General features: G+C 37.3%; 1 protein-coding gene across 1 annotated transcript in view; it reads right to left on the reverse strand.

Moving 5' to 3' along the window:
* The window catches only part of TANGO6 (transport and golgi organization 6 homolog), a 174,796-nt gene that overhangs the window by 117,153 nt on the left and 32,164 nt on the right, over nt 1-25,479 (reverse strand). Inside the window, exons 8-11 of the mRNA XM_063110649.1 lie at nt 12,491-12,603; nt 10,820-10,996; nt 7,749-7,881; nt 5,742-5,933 (exon numbers count right to left, since the gene is read on the reverse strand). Coding sequence (XP_062966719.1) covers nt 5,742-5,933; nt 7,749-7,881; nt 10,820-10,996; nt 12,491-12,603 — 615 coding nt within the window. The remainder of the gene's footprint in view (nt 1-5,741; nt 5,934-7,748; nt 7,882-10,819; nt 10,997-12,490; nt 12,604-25,479) is intronic.

Here is a 25,479-nt window from a genome sequence, read left to right on the forward strand (position 1 = left end):
ATTTTAATTGTGCTTGGATTAATCACCTTATATAGAAACACCTTTGAATAAACGACAGCATATATACACATGCGCACACACACACGCACACACACACACACACACATTTAGGATTAATGGCTCTAAAGGGAGAAATCACTTTGAAAGTGGGAAGGCTGAGATAGGTCATAATAAGCCTCTAAATATCATGCAAGCTTGCATGTTTAACTCTCTGGTCAAATCACATGCTGTGCTGGAATATTTATTGCAAGCTTAAAATCAGGAGAATGGCTTGTTAACACTTGTCTTTTGGAGCAAGGCAGGAAATTAGAAAGGTTATTAAAAGTTCCACTTACTGGAATGAACAACGCTGTTTATGGCAATCTTCAGCACTCTCTCCAGTCCTAAGACTTTATTGATAGTAAAAGATAAGGACACTGGCCCTTTCTGGAGAAACTTCTATTTCTACCATCTCAGGCCACCCATTTGGCCTCCAGAGAGTTTTCTAAAGCACTCCTTGTTTATATTTAGCTTCTATTTTAGCACAAGTATTGTTAAATCACTAGAATAGAACTATCTAGCCTTCGAACTTTCTTTTTTTTTTTTAAAGATGACCGGTAAGGAGATCTTAACCCTTGACTCGGTGTTGTCAGCACCATGCTCACCCAGTGAGCTAACTGGCCATCCCTATGTGGGATCTGAACCCATGGCCTTGGCGTTATAAACTCCACACTCTCCATGGGCCAGCCCCCTTCGAACTTTTTCTAAGTTCCTCTCCACAATATTTTTAAAATGCTGCAAAACAAGTAGTATGATCCTATTTTTAAGAAAGAAACTTTCTGTTTGTATGTATGTAAAGAGAAAAACTGGGAGCTGCTGTGAGTGACAGCCAATTGTCATTGTCATCTATGAAGTACCCTTTCCCCCAAACTTTCTTCCTGTAACACCAAAACCACTGTACCCATTTGGACAGCAGTTCCTCACCCTACTCATTCTCTGTGATCTTGGTGGGGTTGTCAGCCACAGGAGTAAGTATGTGACTGAGGCCTATTCTAGAATTTACGTATGTTGCAGAGAGGAAGGAGAGACTTTATTTTTTACTTAAAACCTTTTCTAAAGGCACATGATTTAAAAAGCCAAATATTCCTGAAAGTTTATAGTGAAAATTAGCAGTGTCCTACCTCATTTCTTCCCATCTGATTCTGGCTCTATAGAGGCAAGCACTTTTAATTATTTAGCTGTTTACTATTTACCAGGCACCATTCTGAACACATCACAGATATTAACTCATTTAATCCTCACCATAATCCTATGGAGAGGAATAAACCTGCTGCCAAAACTCTGACAACTTAGTGGAAGGGGGCTGGAGGCCTCAGTGTTGAGTGAACAGACTTCACCTGAAGCCTCCCATTTTTCGGTTTGCTACTCCCACCCAAGTGCAGAGTTCTTTGGGTTCAGCGTCTCTCAAGAATAAATTTCCAGTCATTCGCTGAGTAGGGGAGGTGGTTGTACAAAGTTGAGGAAGAAATCAAAAGGTCTACTGAATCCTATACAGCCCTTCAAACTGTTTTAAGTTCTAAATTCAACTCCATCTTTAGAGCTTATCTGGTGCCTCCAGTCCCTCCAGGGTTCTGCTTGCTCCTTTTTATCCTTTTCTTTTCAAAAAAAAAGTTAACAGCTTTATTGAGGTATAGTAGTTTGCTTCTTGACTTCTCCCAATGCAGACATTTTAGCTTCCCAATTTCTCAAGTTGCTATAATAAGCTACTATTTTCCAGTGTCCAAATATTGCTATTCTCTTTTATCTACTATCTCTTCTGTTGGTCCCTGTGGTTTACAGAGGGAGCCAGATAAACACGTGTTCACTGTCTTTAACCAGAAATCCCTATTTTTACTTTTTCCATGCTGTTTAATTACTTTTACAATGAGCATGTGTTACTTATGTTAAAGAAAATTTAACATCTGAAAGAGAACACCACATAGAATCACTTCTACCCTGCCAATTATAGTGATCCATTTATATAAGGGAGCAGGGGGTGGCAGTTTTCTGAAAGGGCAGAGAAAGGGGAATCTTAATCTTGCTCACTGCACTGCATTGCTACTGGCCTCCTTGCTGATCCAGCCACATTCCCTCTGTCTGCAACGTTCTTCCACTAGGCATCTCAATGGTTCTCTCCTTCCCTGCCTTCAGGTTTTTGTTCATAAGTCACTCCCTCAGTGAAGCTCTCCATGACCACCTATTTACTGTACTCCCATTACCATCCTCTTTCCTAGTTTTATTTTTCTCTCTAGAAATAATCATCACCTACCACACGACGTGTTTCTGCTCTTTTTTATTGTCTCTTTCCCCCTACGTGAATGTCAGCTCCATGAGAGCACAGATATTGTCTATTCTGCTCACTGCTGTGTCCCTGGTACCTAGAAGTGCATGTGGCATGCAGCCAGTCCTCAATCCATAGTGCTGGAATGAAAGAACTTGGGAGCTGGTGCAAGGCTCTGATCAGCACACAGACCACTGCATGCCCCATTCCTCTCTGCACCGTCACACATACTAATGCGCCATCTCCCAACACACTCTACTGAATATTTAATCTTTTATCCATAAACATTTCAACATACAGTTTTTTGTTTTTTCTTTTAAAGATGACCGGTAAGGGGATCATAACCCTTGACTTGGTGTTGTCAGCACCATGTTCACCCAGTGAGCTAACCAGCCATCCCTATATGGGATCCGAACCCGTGGCCTTAGTGTTATCAGCACCACACTCTCCCAAGTGAGCCACGGGCCGGCCCATCAACATACAGTTCTAACAAATAAGGAGATTTGTTTCTCACATAATTGCCATACCATGATTACACCCATTAAGAATTTTTTAATATCTTCTAATACCTGGCCTATGACTGTTGCAAAAATGTCTTCATACTATTGGTTTGTTTGAATCAGGATCTAGCTCCTTTTTTATGCCACTTATTTGATGAAGAAACTGGGTCACTTGTACTGTAGAATTTCCCACATTCTGAATCTGACCTATTGTTTTCTCATGGCATTGTTTAACTTGCTCTTCTATCGCCTGAATTTCCTTGATTAGATTCAGGTTCAAGTTTTCTGTGTTTTTTGGTAAGAATCATTCCCAAGTGGTTCTGCATACTTCCTACTATATCACATTAGGAGGCACGTAATATCTGCTTGTCCACTTATGGTGATATGAGATCAGTCAGTTCCCACTGAAATATTTACGGGGATGTGTTCTGATATGTGCATTAACACTGAAACGTATCAAAAATAAGATGGATAAAGGAATGGAAACTTAGATAAATATGTGATAAAGCAAGTACAAGAAAATACTAATGGTAATATCAGCTGGTATACAGGGATTCACTATAAAATTCTTTCAAATTTGAAAATTTTTCATAGTAAAATGTTGGGGGAAAAGGGTCAATCAGTAGGTGTGGGTGTGTTTGGTCTAATACGTTCATTATAGAGTACCCCACCATAGTCCATCTAATGGTTGTGACAGACATTGATGACTGTTACTTAGATCCATTATTTCACTAGAAGGTTGCAAAATGTAATTTTCTAGTTCTCTTTTTTAATTTTTTAGCTGTGATTCTCCTATAAAGAAAAATTTTACTTCACTGACTATTTGGTTACACTGAAATACAGTTCCTACAGGAAAGGCAAGACGAATGCTTTATTCTTTCCCTTTATTTATCAATTTACAAAATAATAAGTTGATGCCCAAGCAATCTCTAAAGATGCCCTATGAGGATTTGTTGGGGTTTTTTTACTTCTATTTTTATATCTTTGATGTGTTTCAATCCATTGTAGGTATTATTCTTTTTAGTGCTCTAATTGTCCTGACCATGGCCAACGGGAGCTCCTTCAAATTGGCTCCTGAGTGCTACTGACATCACCCCATTTATCTCAGGTAGCTTCCTTGTACTCTGGCACAAAAAGATGCCTTGAGGCTTACGATGTATGATTCCTGCCCTAGACCTTTACTCCAAAGAGCTTTGAGTTCTTTTAATACAAAATGGTATTTAAAAACTATACTCTGGCACTAAAGGATGCTTATTGCTACTGGGTTGTCACTGCTTACTGTCATTGACAGCAGACCAAGCTAGAAAATATCTATTTTTTAAAAATGGAAAAATAAATCATGAGTTCACCCTAATACTTTCAACTGAAATTCAATTATAGGGTTTTTACTATAGTTTTACCCTATTTTTTACTCTAGTCCTTTGTTTTGTTTTCGGTGGCTGGCTGGTATAGGGATATGAACCCTTGACCTTGGTATTATAACACCACGTTCTAACCAACCGAACTAACTGGCCAGTCCTCTAGTTCTTTGACTTCATATTTATAACTCTTTCCTTATGCTAAAAATCTTGATTCCTAATAATATTAACAAAATTAATTATAATTTATTTTCTTTATTCATGTGTATGTGTGTGTGTTTCAAAATAACATACCAATATTATCACTAGCAGTAAAATTACTAAACCCAATTTAATATTTCCTTGTGGTTCTTTTTGTTCTAATACATTTTAACCTTAGCTGAAAGATAATCTAATTGGACAAATCATTTTTGTACCAGCCTAATACCATTGTTCCTTAATTAGGAGTAAAGGGAGATAAGTGCAAAAGCTCAAGTCATATCAGTGTTTAGGCCATTTCCCCTTCCAACAAGCATCCTGAGACAAAAACACAATGTTTGGATGAAAAAGTCTTCAGGGAATGAAAATAAACAAAGGAGAAACAAATCACCCTACTGAGTAACACAGGGTCAGTGAACTGAAGGAATAAGAGGCCAGGAAAGAAATCATGAACATAATTCTCATTTAACAGGCACGATAAGTCAGAACTGATAGGCAGCTGCAAATTTTCTCAGCAGGAGCTACGGTGAAATGCTGCTTAGCAACACCCGAAGGCAGATGACAATGACGGCGATACAAAGAACTACAGAATCAGATTTAAGCGTGACAATCGTACCATCTTACAACTGACTATTCGCCAACCAAGCAACAACTAATTTTGGTGAAGTGGTAAAATATGGCAACTGCACTGCCTATATTTTATTACTTTTATTTTCCATTTTTTAAAAAGGTGGTAAAAATGGTATCTGAGCCAATAAAATTCAGGCACTGATTCACATAGTTATACTACCGTGAAAGTATCTTTTAGAAAAATCTTAAAACTTCACAGGATTTGAAGAGATAAGCTTTGAATTAGAGGACCTATAAAATTCAAGGTGATCTTATTATGACTGTGATCTTTTTTTTTCAAATTCGAGTTTCTAATCATTTTCAACTTTTGATACACATTAGAATCATCCATGGAGCTTTCAAAAAATAAAGATGCCCAGGCTCTGATGCAATGCTGAATCAGAATCTCTAAAAGTGGGCCAGGTATCAGTATTTTGAAAAAGATCCTAGATGATTTCACTTGCACCCAAAGTTAAAAACCACTGTGACATAACATATAAATATTTAAAACAGTTCTCAAAGTTTTATGTGCATGAGAATCACCCTCAGGAGCTTGTTAAACATGTGGATTCCCAGGACCTACAAAAGTTTCAGATTGAGTTGGCCTGGTGTGGGCTCAGTATCTGCATGTCTAACCAGCCTTCCAGGAAACACTGATGCAGGTGTCATCAAACCACACTCTGGACAACATTTCTGAACATTTTTTGGAAAGACTGTAAATAAACCGAAATAGACAAACACCACCAGGCTGGGGTCCAGAATGTGCCAGCCACTGACCTGAGTGATATTTGTGAATATCTGTTCAGATATTCTCTCGCACAGAACAGCCACCAGCTGCAGGACCAGCAGCTTCCGCTCCTGGACTTCCACAAGAAGAGTTTGATGTTGCTCTAATTCCAAGAGGCTTTTGCTGGAGAAGGGCTTAGTTTTAAATTCTGCTTCATTTTCCATGGCCACATGAGTCAACTCCTATAAGCATGGAAGGAAAGAACTGAAGAAAAAGCCAGTAGAACTACAGGCTTTAAAAACATAGCTAGAAAATTCTGTTTGAAATGTATACTTAAATAAAGAGTCTGTGTTTGTTGCAGCACTACTTATAATAGCCAAAATTTGGAGAAAACTTAAATGCCCAGCAATAAGAGAATAAACTATGCTGTATTTATTATATCGCAGCAATTAAAATAAATGAATTAGGTCTATATGGATATAAATATAAACAGATCTCAAAAAAAAACTGAATGAAAATTTTAAGTTGCAGAATAATAAGAACATTATGATACCATGTATATAAAAATTTTAAATCTCATAATAAACACACACACACACACACACACACACAAAGAACTAGTTTGACAGACTTCTTACTTTATCAGTATTTTTATGATCTCTACCACAAGCCTTCTTTCAACTGAACCTCAGGCCATGTAACATTCCCAGACCACTTTTAGAGATCATTAGATGCCTTCAGACCATAACCATCTCCATCTAAGATATTTAGAACTAAACTTCTACTAATAGATAATTAATTATTGTGGGTTTTGTAGGCCTTTCACCTACGCTTCAAAGTTGTAAATTTCCTTGGGAACGGAAAAGTTAAAGTTCCCTAACAATTAGTGCTTTACCAAAGTAATGGACAGTTTAGACCAGTGGTGCTCAACTATCCCTAGGCAATTTTGGTCCCCAAAAGACATTTCACAATGTCTGGGGACATTTTCAGTTGTCACAATTGGGGGATAATACCAGCATCTAGAGGGTAGAGGTCAGGGACGCTGCTAAATATCCTATAATGCACAAGACAGCTCCCAACAAGAAAAAACTTTATTGGGCCCAAAATGTCAATACTACAAAAGTGGAGATACCCTGGTTTAGAGCAAAACTCTTTGACTTGTTTGTTTTCTAAACAATGTTTTTTTTAAGTATACAATTAAGAGTATGTTTGGTTTTTAAACAATTTTTTTAAAAGTATAAATTAAGAGTATGCTTTTTTAAAAAAGTAGACAATTGGATTGTTATTTAGAATAAGTTGCTGGGTAGGGGGACAGACCTGAACAGGGGAGGTAAAAAACATCAGAAGGGTGTCCCCTACTTCAAATTTTAGAAATGTTAGCCCCAATTCCCTCCTTGTATTCTCCCATACCCATAACAACCTTAAACTGCACAGACATTCTCTTAGAATGGATGCTTTATTTAGGGGAAAGAGTGGAGAAGGCAGAGCTTCAGGTCACCAGCTTATCAGAAAGTGCAAACAAGGAGTAATGTTACGGGGTACAAGTTACCATCAGAGATTAGGGCAAAAGGAAGTACAGCCACTGGCAGTAAGAAACAAACCCAGAAAAGGTTTCGAGTGGCTACAAAACTAATCGAGGGAGGCAGAACTGCTAAATCTCCTTTCCAAATACCTGACAAAACAACAGTCAGAAAGGATAAGGGATTACTTTATAGCTGTAAAACCTGCTATTAACTTCAAAAGAGTTCTTACTGTCAACACAGAGCAAAGATTAACTCTTTCATAGATCAAAAGTTCTGCTTTGTTCATCTCTAGAATTTCAAGGCAGTTTACCTTGGAAAGTATTCAGATCACATGAGTACTAATGAAGATAAGTTTCCACCTTTTACCAACCCAAAGGCTACTAAAAAATAAATTGCCCTTATGTCCTCGATCATTTTCTCTAAGTTAGGGCCCAAATTTTAAGGCCTAAAATTATGAATGCCTTGAAAATTCAAAGGCATTCATACTGGAACTACCCTGAATAAAGTTGACCATGATCTATACATAGTTCTTACCTTCAAACAGAAGATAAAGAAGTCTCCAGCCAAACCACACTCCTCGCAGTGGGAAAGCAAGTCTCCAAGATGCTCTATGTGGCCCTGCTCTGAGGACACCTTCTGGTACAAGACTTCATCTTCATCTTTATCACTGCAATTCAGGGTAAGATTTATCTTGGCATGTCCCCCAGAGATTTTTTTTTGAAACCCTATAATAATCTTCTAAAGTACATGTTATTTCCATTAGAAAGATCTCAAAAAATGTGATTATTTTCTTATTTCTCCATGCTGAAAAAAGTATAATATTTATTCTCAGAAATGAGGCTATTAAGTCCTGCATGGTCATTCACTCAAAAAAGGGAAAATTCATGAAGAAAGTGGCTTTTACAATGGATGTTGAAGAATTACTATTATTTCATAAGCTGCAAAAGCAAGGAAGAGTTTAAGTGTAAGTTGTATAATGATATTCTGGTTCCTGAGGAAGAACAGAGAAAGAGAAGGCTGCAAAGTGAGGACAGATCATAGAGGTCCTTGGATGTCATTCAAAGGAAATGTTGACTTTTTTCTGATAAGCCACTGAAGGGTTATGGGCAGTAGCAAAAGACACAATCATCATGAGAGGAGAGATAGTCAATCTCAACTAATATGAACCGTTAGTTGAGATAAGAAAATGCATAAAGGTTTAGAAAAATGAGTAGGTTGAATATAATTACCAACTAATAAAATTTGGCTAAGTTATTGAAAACAGTGCTATGATTACTGCAAGAAAATTCAAGAAACTTCTCATAAGGTGCTATAACTTTAGTTTTAATTCACCTATGTAAAAAGACCAAGATACAGTATCATTATACCATATCATATAAACCAATACAAAAATACAGATGTACTAAAAAAGAAAACATTAAAATAATTTAAACAGTAAATAAATAAATAAGATACTGTTTGATTTTTGTTTCCCTCTTTATGCATTTTTGTATTATACAAAAACATGTGTTACTTTTGTGATCAAAGAAAGAATTAAAAAATTTTCAGACTAAATTAAGAGAAAAATGACATATTGCTTCATCTCACTGAAATTTACAATTATAAAAGTTAATTTGGCAGACTATCTCATTGGGCAGTGTGTCCCAATTTGCTAATTCCCTAATAAAATGGCCTTCATATTCCTCTAGTAGAATGAATAACCTATACATGTAGCTTAGGATTATTTCTGTATTATTCCAGAATCTACCAGAGTCCTTCAGATCAGTCATGTTTTCTCTACCTCGTTCAATGTTAGAAGAAAAGCTGATATGGATGAACATCAATTCCAAGTTTCTATGAACCATCCTGATTGTCAAAATGAAGTACTGTATTCAAACAGTCTTAAAAAGATATGACAATTATCTTAAGAAGCACTATTTTCTTCACTCTTAAAATTTCAGTGATAGTCAATTCCATATAGTTATATTTAGTTCCAGAAAACTAAAAACTCTGAATCCAAAGATCGTGAAATCTAAGCTACTCTTTTTCTTTAAACAAACTTTTTATTGATGACTTGTGCTAGGCAGAATGGTAGAGTGAAAGGTAAGTGGTGAGACAAATCAAGGTGACTGACCGTGTCCTTAGGGGACTAGCATCATGAGCAGGAGCTTAAGAACAAATGATAAAATCACACATACACACACTTCTCTGGAATAGTGGTTGTCAATTTTTTTGAAACATGGACTGTTTTAAGTAACTAATGAAAGTTATAAGCCCTATTTTTTAAAAAAAATTCATGTTTGCATATAAAAATTCTTTGTGTGCATTATTTCAGGAGGATAATAGACCCGTAGAAGTCCATGTAGATACCCCAAGTTAAGGACCCATTGCTTCTGGCAGTGGATGAAGATTCATGTATTCACTGCCTATTCATTTCTTTTTTTCCCTACCATGAAGAGAAACTAGTTACAAAAAGAAGTAGATTTTGACATACATAAACTAAGAAGTGCACTAAAGACTTTTTAAGATAGCAAGGGCTGGCCAGTTAGCTCAGTTGGCTAGAGCATGGTGTTACACAAAGGTCAAGAGTTTGGATCCCCTTACTGACTAGCCACCAAAAAAAAAAAAAAAAAAAAGAGAGAGATAGAAATAAGTTGTAGCTACTAAGTACTGTAAAATTCCTTGTACAGTCACTAAATCGATTCCAGGTAAAAAGTGTTCCAAAAAATTTTTTAAATAAACACGCCAAAAAATTGTAAACTCTTTCAGTTCACGGACATAGTTGTAAACTCAAAACCTACTAATGCTTAGCAACTCTTTGTAAATTAGTAGCTTGAATGTGTACCAACAATTCTGTTTGCAACCTGTTTTTATATTTTCCTCAAGTCCATCATATTGAGAGTGTGTTTTAAAATTTAACCAAGTTAATCATAAATATAAAATTAAATTTAAACACTTCAACAAACAGCACTTTGAATGTGATGTGAAATCCAAATAGGGTAGTTGCCACCAGTTAAATACTATATGGACAATGATCAACTGGAACTTACATTCTGAGGTAATAACATCCTACACGGACCACCCAGAAAGTGGAAATAATTTAACATATACATTTGTGAGATGTTGGAGAAACTAATTATCCATTCCACTAACGTTTATTAAGCACTTTCTAATCAATCCCTATGGAAAACAAACCCCCATCATAAAATTACTATAAAAGATAGCTTTCAGACAATTTCCCTTAAGAATAAGTCTGACTGTGAACACACATATGTACCATTTTGATAATCAGAAAGAGAACTGGATTATTAATGGTGTTAAGGTGAACATGTGTCTGTCCTTTATTCTGGTTAACTGGCAAAGACTTTGTGAAGTGGGCTTGCTGTGATGCAGAGCTGAGCCATGAGGGTCCAATAAATTGCACCTAGTATTAGCTGGCATCTTGGAAAAAAATCTGGAGGATTATTTAAAGCTCACATTTCATTTAAGATTATAAATAGCAAGAGCCTCTGCCGCTTGAGTTTCTGGTTTCTTTCATATCAGCGCCCCTTAGCGGTTGAGTCACAGAATGGCCTTTTGCGTAGAATTAAATCTGAAAAGAGACAGTAAAGGATGGGTGGACTTACCTAATGGCCTCTTTGATGGTGATCATAATGCCACCTTGAGTGGCAGCTCTAAACTGACACAGAGAATGGAGAGAGGGCACAGATTTGTCCAACCCTGCAAATCCTTTCAGGCTAGCAATTGCCTTCTTCCTCTCCAGCTTCTCTAGAATCCATAATAAGATCTCTTGGCAAAGTGACCTGGCAGAAAAAGCAGTTATGAATGAGCTTATCATCTTACTCTACACATTTAACAAGCTAACATAAAAAAAGAAGGATAGACTGTCAGGTTCCACTGCATTCTAAATGCTGGCACAATCATCTAGTACTACTGAAATGCAGGAATGGAAAGTATGATCCTTGTAAATTTCAGAATGCAAATATCCTGAAATTCAATAAGTGACTGACTAATCCTTGGCTCTAGAAGCAACCCTGATATGCCACATGAGCCCCATGTAATTATTTTATTTTTTATTTTTATTTTTATTTTTTTGGTATTCCAAGTACACTATTGCCTTTGGATAAGGCACTGTGAAAGAAAGCTTACAGGGATAAAACCATCTACTATGAGTGGAACCAAATAGCTGGAGACCAAGAAACAGCATACCAACAGAATCTTGCTGATTCCTCATCCTCTTTTATTTGTGCCAATCAACTAAGACAGCAATTAAATAAATGTTCACATCTGATGAGGACATGACAATGTGGTGAGGACCTGGGTTTTAAAACTAAAACAAGAGTTATTATATGGACAGTCCCTTGACACCAAATTCACATATTTATGGCCTCCATGTGCCACTGCATTGTCTCCTCACTGTCCTTGTGGCTGTGGCCTACAAATGATGTGCTGAACGAAAGTCAAACAGCCAAAGGCAGTATGTAAACTTTGAATAATATGTAACAGTATTTCCTTTCACCACTTAGCTGTGATGATAACAAGACAGATCTACCATTTATTGAGCTTACTATTTTCCAGGGACCGTGCTAAGCACTTGAAGGCATATTTAGTCTTCTCGATGACCCTGTGAAAAAGGTCCTATTATTGTGTATAAGATTACATGTGGAATTTTTCAAACACCAAAAGTCAGAATTCAGTAGGATTTTAGATGGGATATAAACCCTTACCAGGGGGAAGAAACAATAAACAGTAAATGACTGTAAAAATAGAGCTCATATAAAATGAGTACAAAAGAGTGTTTCCTGGATGACTAAGAAATCCCTTCTTTCTAAACAACACTGCATCACCAACACCAAATCCCAAGCTAAATTACAACATGCTACACTCAGATCCAGGTTTCTTGAACTTGTTTTCTAACTCCCCACAAGGTCATTATGATCCATCCCCTACTTCCTCCTTCCTAGACATATAATTGCAGTATTTCTTACTGATCAAACAATGGCATGTTTATACAGGTAAGCAGAGATTTCATCTCTGATGTCTAGGACAGAGGCTGAGGAAAGCCACTCTAAAAACTATATGTAATCCCCTGCCATCTGCAAAATTCTGTTTCTTTTCTAGATAAGCAGAATACGAGGATCCCCAAATGTCTTCCTGGCTTTGAAAGGAAATAATAATTACAAAGTGTGGTAAGTCTCATATTCAAAATAAGAACAAGAACAACACGCAAGAAAGACTTCATTATTTATAAATAAATCATTCTTTTATAAACAAATAAGGTTCTCTTGATAGTTTACCTTATATGAGACACACTCTGCTTGGTAAAACAGTAGAGAGAAAAGAATACTCCCAGGACTGGAAGAAGGGAATCCACCAAAACTGATAAAGGTTCATTCCCAACCACATACACCTAGGGAAAAGGAAATGATGAGAAATACTATGACCGCAAGGACAGAGCAATGGTTATCAAACACTAGACATTCAGCAGGGCTTAGAGTCTTATCTTAAGCAACACTCTCATCCTAAGGCACACAATTTTTGCTCTAAGAGTATGCTCAGACATGGTGAAGAAACCATTTGAGGTCAGCAGACAGGCTAAAACAGAAAAACTGAACTGGAGCAACACATTTGCACGTGTGTGGCCTGAAGAACTGCCTAGTGAAATGAGTGAATAACCCATTTTCTGACCTCTTTCTTTCCCACTTTTGGCTCCATCTGAGTGTCCTAATCTGCTTATTATTCACCTATACAATAATTGTCATATTGCTGGAGGCCCTGCTGTTAGGAACTAACAAATAATTACCACTAAGTAGAAAAACTTAAAACTAGATTTGAAAACAAAACAAAACCCAAAACATAGCTTGCTCTATATACATTCATCACTCTTAAGATGTGACTGCCACATAGGCATATACTTTTCTCTCCAATTCAGTATATGTTCAAAGAAATTATACTGCACGCATAGATCTGCACCAGCTTTATACAGTTCAGTGTATGAAGATACTGATTTTTCTTAATAATAAATTGTAAATTACATTATATATTTTAGTTGTATCTTTCAGTAAGGCTAGCACAAATGTATTCAACTCAACAAACTTTTATTGAATATCCACTGGGCTCAAAGCACGGTCCTAAGCACTGTAATGAATATAAAAATGAATGAGTCATTATCCCCCAGATTGCTTATGAGGTAACAGGAAGAATAACACAAGTAAACCTACTATAACAATAATAATTCAAGGAGGATAATTTAAAGTCCCTTAAGAAGTGCAAAATGTTATTCAAAATTCCAGTCAAACACAATAGGATTCCAAAATGTAATTCTGTTATAATAAATTAATTAAAATCTAATAGTATGGGCATTGATAATGATAAAAGAAGAGGAACAGCCAATGATTACACTCTTACTATGCGTTCCAGGAACTGTGCTGAGTTTTTTATCTTCCAGGTACCATGCTAGATTCTTTAAAGAATTAGCTCATTAACATAACAATCTCAAAAAGTCAGTACATTAGCAGCCCTACTTTAAAGATGAGGAAAGGGAAGCTTAAAGAGGCCCTTATAGAAAGAGTATTGAGGTAGGAATCGATGCTGCTTATGGGAAACTCAAGGTCATGGGGGCACTTTCACAAGCTGAAAAACATCTCTGCTTTTCCAGGGAATACTTTCCCTTTAAACCAACCCTAATTTTTTATATCCCTTAAGCCTCCCAGCTCCTCTGTGGAGCCTGATAACCAAGGAGCCAGCTTCCTGCAGATGATCTAATCACCATAAGCCCAGCTAAATGAAGTGCCTTGTATAGCAGTGTTCAGAAGCAATATGCAGGCCTAATTATGATATCACCAATTACAGGAAGTAAAAGAAGAGTTTCCTCCAGATAAAGTAAGGGCCTATTGTTTGGCTCTGGATCCTGTATTCTCAGAGGTAATCCCTGTGGAGCCATCCTTCCTTACCAGCATTTTTTTGTGCAAAAAAAACACACAGAAAAACAAAAAACAGATGGAGTTAAATCTCTATTATTTACTGGCTTGATAGTGCCAATGTACCTCAAATTTTAACAGGAACTCAGTGGAGCACAATTCTCAGAGGTATAGGTTGTTCATAAACTCCTATAATCTTTTATTCTTTCTTATACTTTTCTGTATTTTCTTACTAGAAACAAGCACTTTTGTATTTATAAAAAACTGTACAACTACTTATACATACATATTAATTTTTACAAATTTGTATATAAATGTCTATTGAGTGCCAATTATGTGCTAGGCACACTGGAAACAGTGGTGAACAAAGTATCTACTTCAAGGGAGCTTACATTCTGGTGGGGGAGACAGGCAATGAACAATAACCACAATATCAGGTAGTGACAAGTGCTATGAAGAAAAATAAAATGGGTTTATGGGATAATGATGAGGAGAAGGGCATGTAGAAGGAAAACGAAAAATTAAGAATAATACCTATCAATTCATCAACTAATATCCATTAATTTCATAGGAATATAGAAGCAGGAAATTTTTTTTTTCAAAGTGAAAAGATTTAGAGATATGGTCTCCATTTGAGTCAATCTGATAAATGAATTTTTTCTATGATATCTCACAGAAAAGAGGTACCTTTCTTTTCTCTGATGCCTCTCCTGATACACATGTGATTATCACCTCCCTTCTAACACTAATAAAAGTCCTCTGTGTACTGAACCCAAATCTACCACCCTTTAAACTTCCTTGATTGAAGTACATCTATTTTTCCAAAGTTTTGGGCTGGTTATCTAAAAACAATAATCAAAATCCAGTTTCTTTTATCTGCCTTAAGGGTTGCTATGCATCCTAATGACCAAATTGTGTTTTGAAGATGAAAGACAAGCAATGGTACTTATTAAATTGGCCCAGCTCAAGTTCTACCACTTCCATAAGCCTACCAAATATTTGCCCATTCAATTGTTCATTCATTTACTAATTCAAATATTTATTAAGCATCAAACCACTCTAAAATGATTTTTTTTCCTTCTCTAAATTCCAATAGCATTTTAGGCTTGTAACATAAAATTAGTCTATGAATATATAGTTATCTTCCCAACTCCTCAAGTAGCCTGGAAGTCAAAAGCCAAGTTCCCTACTTCACCAGAGTAGATTACTAAGTTGTGTGTCACCACGATTTCTGGTGAATAAGCAGTTTGACAATGTAAAAGAATCTCACTGATATGCTTTTATTCTTTTTTTTTTTGGCAGCTGGCCAGTATGGGGATCCGATAATATTGCTTTCATGAAGCAAACAATAACTACCATGTATTGCATGTCTACAAAAGAATGAACCAGGTATTGAGCTAAACATTTAACATAACAAAAAAACGAAAAACTAAAAACAACAACAAAAACATTTAACATACAATCAGTCTTCACAAGAGTCCTGCAGGATAAGCATTTTGTTCCCATTCTAAAACTGTGGAAAACTGAGGCTCAGAGAAGCAAAGTCAATTGAACAAAGACACACTGTAAGCAAATGTCAGGGCCAAGATGAACCCAGACTGGTCTGACATAAAGTCCATTCACAGTCCATAGGGAGAGAAAGCAGATTAGCGGTTACCCAGGGCTGGGGGAGGGAAGAACAGGGCTACAGGATTTCCATTTGGGGTGATGAAAAAGCTCTGGAACTAGATAGTGGGCAACATTGTGAATGGATTTAATGGTTGGGCAACTTGTGAACGGATTTAATACCACTTTGTATACTTTCAAATGGTTAAAAGGGAAAATTTTATGTTATGTGTACTTACCAGTTAAAAAAACCCCTCAAAACAATGTATCCCCTGGCCTCTCAAGGCCTACCTCCCCTAGTGAATAATGGTACTTTCACTACTTCAATCCCTAGCCCATACTAACTTTATTCTAGCTGTCCCGACGCTCAGAATCAGTGGATCTTAGCTTGTAAGGCAGTTAATAACCCTAGTCCTACAACCTCTGCAAGGTAGAGCTGAAGTTCCTGTGTGGCACCATGGACAGCAGCTTCTGAAACACCTCCCTTTCCTCCTAGCGGGAGTTTTTTTATAGCCCCCTTCTATCAAGTCTTCCAGTAGATCTCCACAGCCATACCCTGGCCAGCTATTTCCAAGGGCGGGGCCCTCCTTCCAATCTGTTGCCTAGCACTGAACTCACATGCAGGTTAAAAGTTGGTCTGCACCTGCACCCAACATCACCCTCTATACCCCTAAAGTGGAATCTGGTCCTTTCCCCTTTAATGCAGACTCCTCTGATCATTGACTTATATCTGGAGTTTAACCTATTCAGGGACATGGAGGCTGGACTGATTCAGCCAATGCTTCACTGCAATCTCTGCCAGTATTGACAATGACCAAATGCCCCAGAACAGAACAGTCCTTCCAACGAAGTCAAATACACATGGAGAAAACTGCAGGGGCTAGTTCCTGCCAATCTCCTCCACACTAGGCTGGTTACAGTACTGACTCAGGAAAGAATAAAGGCACAATAGGTAAGTCGTCCCTGCCGCACTGAGGGGACAGCCTTACTGCCCCACCTCTCTGCCCTAACATCTGGATGTTGTGGAATTTCCTTGGACTATGTTTATGCACAATCTCTTTCTAGTTGGGGGTCTTCCTTGCTCATCTGGAGGCAAAGAAGGATGGGAATCCACGTTCTAAAACACAACCCAATACTTCATGTATTATTTATTTCTACCTGTGGTAAAAATGTTCCTAAGAAGCATATCATTAAAAGTTTCCTTTTTTAACAGTGTAACTATTGGGTATGTGTCAGATAGGGTTATTTGTAAGTATTTCCACTGACAAGTTGTGTGACTTAATAAAAATCAATTGACTTCTCTGAGTCTCAGTTTCCTTATCTGTAAAATATGGTTAGCTTAATTAAGTTTCAAGGCCTCTTTTGTGTCTAATCTATCATTCTCTGACTCGACTGCAAGTCTGCTCATTTTCTTCATACCCTCTTAGAACCTTAATCATTAAAAGGTAATACTAGTTGAAAAAATGAACCACCCCTCCAAAAATTTGGAACAATTGAAACTTCAACTTAACCAAGATGTAACAAACTTCTAACCCTTCCTCACATGCTTTCTGTTCTTCTATCAGTTCTAAAGTTAGTATAGATGATCTCCAACTTGCCATGGTTTGACTTATGATGTTTCTTTTTTTTTTTTTTTTTTTTGGTCGTTTTTTCGTGACCGGCACTCAGCCAGTGAGTGCACCGGTCAGTCCTATATAGGATCCGAACCCGCGGCGGGAGGGTCGCCGCGCTCCCAGCGCAGCACCCTACCAAGTGCGCCACGGGCTCGGCCCCTGACTTATGATGTTTCAACTTTACAATGGTGTGAAACCATTCTGTTTTTCAATTTCAGTATAGTGTTCAATAAATTACACAAGACATTCAACAATTATATTATAAAATAGGTTTGTGTTAGGTGATTCTGTCCAACTGTAGGCTAATGTAAGTGTTCTGAGCACATTTAAGGTAAGCTAGGCTAGGCTATGATGTTTGGTGGGATAGGCATTTTAAATGCATTTCGACTTAACAGTATTTTCAATTTAGGATGGGTTTAATGGGATACAACCCCCTCAAAAGTTGAGGAACATCTGTACTTTATTTTTTTATTTTTATTTTATTTTATTTTATTTTTTGTAGTCCTCAGCATTTTTTTTTTTTTATTTTATTTTGTCGATATACATTGTGGCTGATTATTGCTCCCCATCACCAAAACCTCCCTCCCTTCCCCCTCCCCCCTCCCCCCAACAATGTCCTTTCTGTTTGCTTGTCGTATCAACTTCGAGTAATTGTGGTTGTTATATCTTCTTCCACCCCCCCCCCGGTTTTGTGTGTGTGTGTGTGTGTGTGTGTGTGAATTTATATATTAATTTTTAGCTCCCACCAATAAGTGAGAACATGTGGTATTTCTCTTTCTGTGCCTGACTTGTTTCACTTAATATAATGCTCTCAAGGTCCATCCATGTTGTTGCAAATGGCAGTATTTCATTCGTTTTTATAGCTGAGTAGTATTCCATTGTGTAGATGTACCACATTTTCCGTATCCACTCATCTGATGATGGACATTTGGGCTGGTTCCAACTCTTGGCTATTGTAAAGAGTGCTGCGATGAACAATGGGGAACAGGTATACCTTCAACTTGATGATTTCCATTCCTCTGGGTATATTCTCAGCAGTGGGATAGCTGGGTCATATGGTAGATCTATCTGCAATTGTTTGAGGAACCTCCATACCATTTTCCATAGAGGCTGCACCATTTTGCAGTCCCACCAACCGTGTATGAGAGTTCCTTTTTCTCCACAACCTCGCCAGCATTTATCGTTCAGAGTCTTTTGGATTTTAGCCATCCTAACTGGGGTTAGATGGTATCTCAATGTGGTTTTGATTTGCATTTCCCGGATGCTGAGTGATGTTGAGCATTTTTTCATATGTCTGTTGGCCATTTGGATATCTTCCTTAGAGAAATGCCTACTTAGCTCTTTTGCCCATTTTTTAATTGGGTTGCTTGTTTTCTTGTAAAGTTGTTTGAGTTCCTTATATATTCTGGATATTAATCCTTTGTCAGATGTATATTTTGCAAATATTTTCTCCCACTCTGTTGGTTGTCTTTTAACTCTGTTAATTGTTTCTTTTGCTGTGCAGAAGCTTTTTAGTTTGATATAATCCCATTTGTTTATTTTTCCTTTGGTTGCCCGTGCTTTTGGGGTCGTATTCATGAAGTCTGTGTCCAGTCCTATTTCCTGAAGTGTTTCTCCTATGTTTTCTTTAAGAAGTTTTATTGTTTCAGGGTGTATATTTAAATCCTTAATCCATTTTGAGTTGATTTTAGTATACGGTGAGAGGTATGGATCTAGTTTCGTTCTCCTGCATGTGGATATCCAGTTATCCCAGCACCATTTGCTGAAGAGGCAGTCCCTTCCCCAGTGAATAGGCTTGGTGCCTTTGTCAAAGATCAGATGGAAGTAAGTGTGTGGGTTGATTTCTGGATTCTCTATTCTATTCCATTGGTCAGTGTGTCTGTTTTTATGCCAGTACCATACTGTTTTGGTTATTATAGCTTTGTAGTATAGCTTAAAGTCAGGTAGTGTTATGCCTCCAGCTTTATTTTTTTTTGCTCCGCATTGCTTTGGCTATGCGTGGTCTTTTATTGTTCCATATAAATGTCTGGATAGTTTTTACCATTTCTGAGAAAAATGTCTTTGGAATTTTGATGGGGATTGCATTGAATTTGTATATCACTTTGGGTAGTATGGACATTTTCACTATGTTGATTCTTCCAATCCAAGAGCATGGGATATCTTTCCATCTTCTTGTATCCTCTCTAATTTCTCTCAGCAGTGGTTTATAGTTCTCATTATAGAGATTTTTCACCTCCTTGGTTAACTCAGTTCCTAAGTATTTTATTTTTTTGGTGGCTATTGTAAATGGGCAGGCTTTCTTGATTTCTCGTTCTGCATGTTCACTATTGGAGAAAAGAAATGCTACTGATTTTTGTGTGTTGATTTTGTATCCTGCTACTGTGCTGAAATCATTTATCAATTCCAACAGTTTTTTTGTAGAGGTTTTAGGCTGTTCGATATGTACGATCATGTCATCTGCAAACAGGGACAGTTTGACTTCATCTTTTCCAATCTGGATGCCCTTTATTTCCTTCTCTTCTCTGATTGCTCTGGCTAGTACTTCCAACACTATGTTGAATAGGAGTGGTGAGAGTGGGCATCCTTGTCTAGTTCCTGTTCTTAAAGGAAAAGCTTTCAGCTTTTCCCCATTCAGGATGATATTGGCAGTGGGTTTGGCATATATGGCTTTAATTATGTTGAGATACTTTCCCTCTATACCTAACTTATAGAGGGTCTTTGTCATGAATGAGTACTGAACTTTATCAAATGCTTTTTCAGCATCTATAGAGATGATCATATGGTCCTTGTGTTTGACTTTATTAATATGGTGTATCAAATTTATTGATTTGCGTAGGTTGAACCAACCTTGCATCCCTGGGATGAATCCCACTTGATCATGATGAATAATTTTTCGTATGTGTTGCTGTATTCTGTTTGCTAGTATTTTAGTGAGGATTTTTGCATCTATATTCATCAAGGATATTGGCCTGTAGTTTTCTTTTTTGGTTATATCTTTACCTGGTTTTGGTATCAGGATGATGTTTGCTTCATAGAATGAGTTTGGGAGATTTGCGTCCGTTTCAATCTTTTGGAATAGTTTGTAAACAATCGGTGTCAATTCCTCTTTGAATGTTTGGTAAAATTCTGCTGTGAATCCATCTGGTCCTGGGCTTTTCTTTGTTGGGAGCCTTCTGATAACAGCTTCAATCTCCTTTATTGTTATTGGTCTGTTCAAATTTTCTACGTCTTCATGGTTCATTTTTGGGAGCTTGTGTGTGTCCAGAAATTTATCCATTTCCTCCAGATTTTCAAATTTGTTGGCGTATAGTTGTTTATAGTAGTCTCGAATGATTCCTTGTATTTCAGATGAATCAGTTGTAATATTGCCTTTTTCATTTCTAATTTTTGTTATTTGAGTCTTCTCTCTTCTTTTTTTTTGTTAGCCATGCTAATGGTTTGTCAATTTTATTTATCTTTTCAAAAAACCAACTTTTTGATTCGTTGATCTTTTGAATTGTTTTTTGGTTTTCAATTTCATTCAGTTCTGCTCTGATCTTAATGATTTCTTTCCGTCTGCTAACTTTAGGTTTGGATTGTTCTTGTTTTTCTAGTTATTTAAGGTGAAGTGTTAGGTTGTTCACTTGCCATCTTTCCATTCTTCTGAAGTGAGCATTTAATGCAATAAATTTCCCCCTCAATACTGCTTTTGCAGTATCCCACAGGTTTTGGTATGTTGTATCATTGTTTTCATTAGTTTCAATAAATTTTTTGATTTCCTGCTTGATTTCTTCTTTGACCCATAGAACATCTGTACTTTAAAGGTGATATGCTATTTAGTAAAAAGGTTTTCTGATTGCTCAAGGTATATATACAACTAGGGATCACCAAACAAAATACCAGGAGACGGGAAAGATGAAGCAGGGAAAGGAGAGACAGACTGTAAAGGTAACTTCTCAATTGTTTAGCATGAAGAAGCCTCTCTGAGGGTTAGTGAAAAGATGCTTTGAATAGAAGTTGAACTTCCATACCTACCTGTCCTTTTTTCACTATAAACACGTAGAAAGTGCTGAGAGGCAAAATAAGAGGCTGTTATAGATCTATGAAAACCATAGTGGCTCAGAACAGATTAGACAAGGATACAGACTAGTACCAATGACCCGAATGGCAGTCTGGGGATTTCCTTATTCCTTTCTGGGGATTTCCACATTCCATTCTGACTGCACCTCGGCTTTCTTTCACAGGTCCAGCCATGAGATGAGGCGTGTGCAGTTAAGCTTTACAACACTTCATCTAAGCTTGGAGGACTTCTACACAACAAGTGATGGATTCATATTTCTGGATATTCCTAACTATGGATCACACACTACTATAACTCTTTGTCTGCTTGACTGGGAGCTCCTTGAAGGCAGTGGTTGGCTTGTAATCATTTCTGTATTTGTATTTGTGGGGAGTTTTTTGGCATCTGGCTGGTGTGGGGATCCGAACCCTTGACCTTGGTGTTACAAGGTTGTGCTCTAACCAACTGAGTTAACCGGCCAGCCCCTCATTTCTGTATTTGTAAACCTGACAAAGTGTCTGGCATTCGGTAGGTATTTGGTAAATATTTTTGTGAGTGACTGAATCAAAGAACAAACGAACAAAGTAAATTGCTAGTTATTTTCTCAAAAGCTTTACTACAATGCCCTATGTACTTTCACTTTTCCTTTAAAACTATAGCTAGAGAACTATTCAATCATTGCTAATTAGCTGAACAGAATCATAGAACTTCAGCCATGGAAGGAAGAGCACATTGCACAAAAGGAGGATGGATTTTATATTGGCTTATTTAGCATCTACCTTCAATATCTGGAGGATGGAATTTCTCTGGAAGGATTACCAAAAATTTAAAGAGAAAGAAAATACTTGGAGGAATCAAAATGTCAAAAGTATTAAGAATAAACATGTTTTTGTTTCAAAGCAAACAAAGTAAAACAAAACAGAAAGAAGTCCTCATTTCCTACACTTTCATTACATTGTTAAACGTGTCCCTTAGAGACCACTGTACAGTACTTGAAAGAGCCAGGAAGCCAGGAGTTACAAAACTTGGATGTAAACTCTGTCTCCGCCAACTATGTGATTGCCTGAAATCTCCTAATAAGTGAGTGAATATGGGCAAGACATTTAAACCTCTCTTGGTCTCAGTTTTCTCATTTATAAGACAGACAATAAACTTTTGGCATAAAGACCAGTTAAGATAATTCACGTTAAAGTATTTTATAAAGAATATAGCCTCATGCAAATGTTAAATTTATTCCTAAATATTTTATTATTCTTTTGATTCTATTATAAATGGAATTATTTTCTTAATTTATGGCCTTATCTTTTATAGATATATATATGTATGTGTGGAAATATAAACATGATGGGCCTATTCAGAATCAAGTTGACTGAATCCTAAAACTGAAATTTGGTACAGACTGGAACTTGATTTTACCCCTACTAAAGATTAAACTAGTCAAATACTGCCTTCTAAAACATTACAGTGATCCTTTTGATAGTAGTTCCAGAACTTCTAATGCACTTGCTGAATTTAATTAAGACTTGTGAGAAGAAAAAGAACAAGGCACGTTACCTTATATAGCAAGTATTTTGCACTGTGCAAGCTTTTAGAAGATATTGCATAAAATAGTCTTTTTTTAAAAGTTTCCCTGAACCAAAAGGGAACTGACAGTTTTTTGAGCACTTATGTGCTACGGTATGTTATGAACCTACCAAAAGTTACCTTATTTCATCCCCACAACTCAAGTGTTAAATAAGTCACTTAAACTCACATGGATAGTCAACCTGGAGCCAGATTCCAACTTAGGTCTGTCTGGGTCAAAGGTCCAGCTGCTTTCTACCGCACTATACCAGAGTCTGAACCACAGAAAACCTAACATTTGCAACTCCCACAGCTTTGAAGGATACTGCATTTCTTTTAGTCCTCTGTTCGTAATTCGAAGTCCACAGTTCAAGTATAGATGGAAATTTCTGGAGAGAATGATTGCCTTTAGGGAGGGGCCATGGTGGGAAGGAGACTAACTTTTCATTATAAAGCTTTTGTGTTTCTTAAATTTGTACATGTGTAAATATTATCTTTTCTAAACACAGACAGAGTGATAGAGAGACAGAGAGAAGGAAAGATTGGTTCCTAGACCAGCTCTGCCACTCACTAGCTGTATAATTTGGGATAAGTCACGTCACATAATCTTTTGGATTTTGTTTCCTGTACTATAAAATGAGAGGTTAATTTGTCAAACCCATGAAATGTATAACACCGAGAGGGAACCCTAATGTAAACTACGGACTTTAGGTGATATTGCTGTGTCAATGTAGTTTCATAATTATAACAAACAATAATAACAAACACTCTGGTGGGGGATGTTGACAGTTGGGGAGGCTGTCTGGGGGCCAGAAGGTATATGGGAAGTCTCTGTACTTTACACTCCATTTTGCTGCGAACCTAAAACTGTTCCTAAAAATAAAGTCTATTAAAACAAACAAACAAACAGGGTTATACTAAATTATTTCTAAAGTTCCTTCCAGTTCTAAGATTCTATTATTCTTTTTTTTTTTTTTTTTTTTGTTTTTTGTCTTTTTTCGTGACCGGCACTCAGCTAGTGAGCGCACCGGCCATTCCTATATAGGATCCGAACCCGCGGCAGGAGCGTCACCGCGCTCCCAGCGCCGCACTCTCCCGAGTGCGCCATGGGCTCGGCCCAGATTCTATTATTCTTTACTCTGCAAATTTATTTAAAAATTCAAAAGAGGAGACAAATGCCCAATCCGACAGGGTAACTGTAATTAGAAATTCATTAACATTAGATGGGGGGAAACACTTGGATAATTAAAGTCAAGATTCCCCGAATCTGGAAACAGAGAGATAAAATGGAAATGAGAATGCAGAAAATAAACTGATTAAGTACCTTCTAGTCTTTCCTACCCTAGCATTTCTTCTACTTTTAGGAAGTCTCGGGCAAGTATTATGAAGAATACTAAAATGAAACATTTCACCCCATATCAGAATCTGTCCAGCCATCGTAAGGGCAAGAAAATGTCCAAATAAAAAAGAATTGCAAGGGCTGGCCCGTGGCTCACTTGGGAGAGCATGGGGCTGATAACACCAAGGCCATGGGTTCAGATCCCTATATAGGGATGGCCGGTTAGCTCACTTGGGAGAGTGTGGTGCTGACAACACCAAGTCAAGGGTTAAGATCCCCTTACCGATCATGTTTAAAAAAAAAAAAAAAAAGAATTGCAATTAGCTTACTCTGTCCTACCCAGAACCAATCTCTGCAATCTAGGCCAATCTTCACCTTTCCAGGCAAAGAAAAACCCTACTACTCTCGTTCATACAAGGAGGACAAAAGAATTTAAGCACTCTAGGGATTGGGCCACAGACATTCAAGGTCTCAGGAGAGAGAAAGGGGAGCCAATGGACTGAAAGTTATTTCAGCAGCACATCCTCTTTTTGGCTTAGAAAATTTTACCAGATCTAAGGCGCATACATAGAAACAAGAATTATTTATGCAGATTAAGTACAAGGGGCTATGCCTAGTTTTCAATTTAATTGATTAATTAATTAATTATTTTGGCAGCTGACCAGTACAGGGATCAAACCCTGAACCTTGGTGTTAGCACCATGCTCTAACCAACTGAGCTAACCAGCCAGCCCCTTCAATTCAATTTAACTAGCACCTATATGTACACCTATACACTGACAACTTCCCACCTGGGCCACCTGAGCTATCATAACCATGCTGATGTACATGAAGGACACAAGCATAAAAAGTCCTTCCCTTATACTTGTTTCCACCATAAAATTTTGATTCAGAGAGCTGAGGATTTATTCCTTTAAATACCAAAATGTATTTATATTTTAATGTTTTCAGAAGAAAATATTTCTAATATGCAATCCTTGCCTTTTTAAACAAAGTATACTGAACATACCAGCCCAACAGACTTTCCTTTTCAAATAATTATGCTCTTTTTGGGTAGTTTTTCTTTTCTTCTCTGCGGCTGGCCAGTCAGGGATCCGAACCCTTGACCTTGGTGTTACTACACCACACTCTGACTGAGCTAACTGGCCAGCCCTTTTTGGGGGTAGTTTTCTGTGTCCTTTCTTGTTCCTCTCTACTGACATTCTGC

This window comes from Cynocephalus volans, chromosome 10 (assembly GCF_027409185.1).
Source record: "Cynocephalus volans isolate mCynVol1 chromosome 10, mCynVol1.pri, whole genome shotgun sequence".
NCBI lineage: Eukaryota > Metazoa > Chordata > Mammalia > Dermoptera > Cynocephalidae > Cynocephalus > Cynocephalus volans.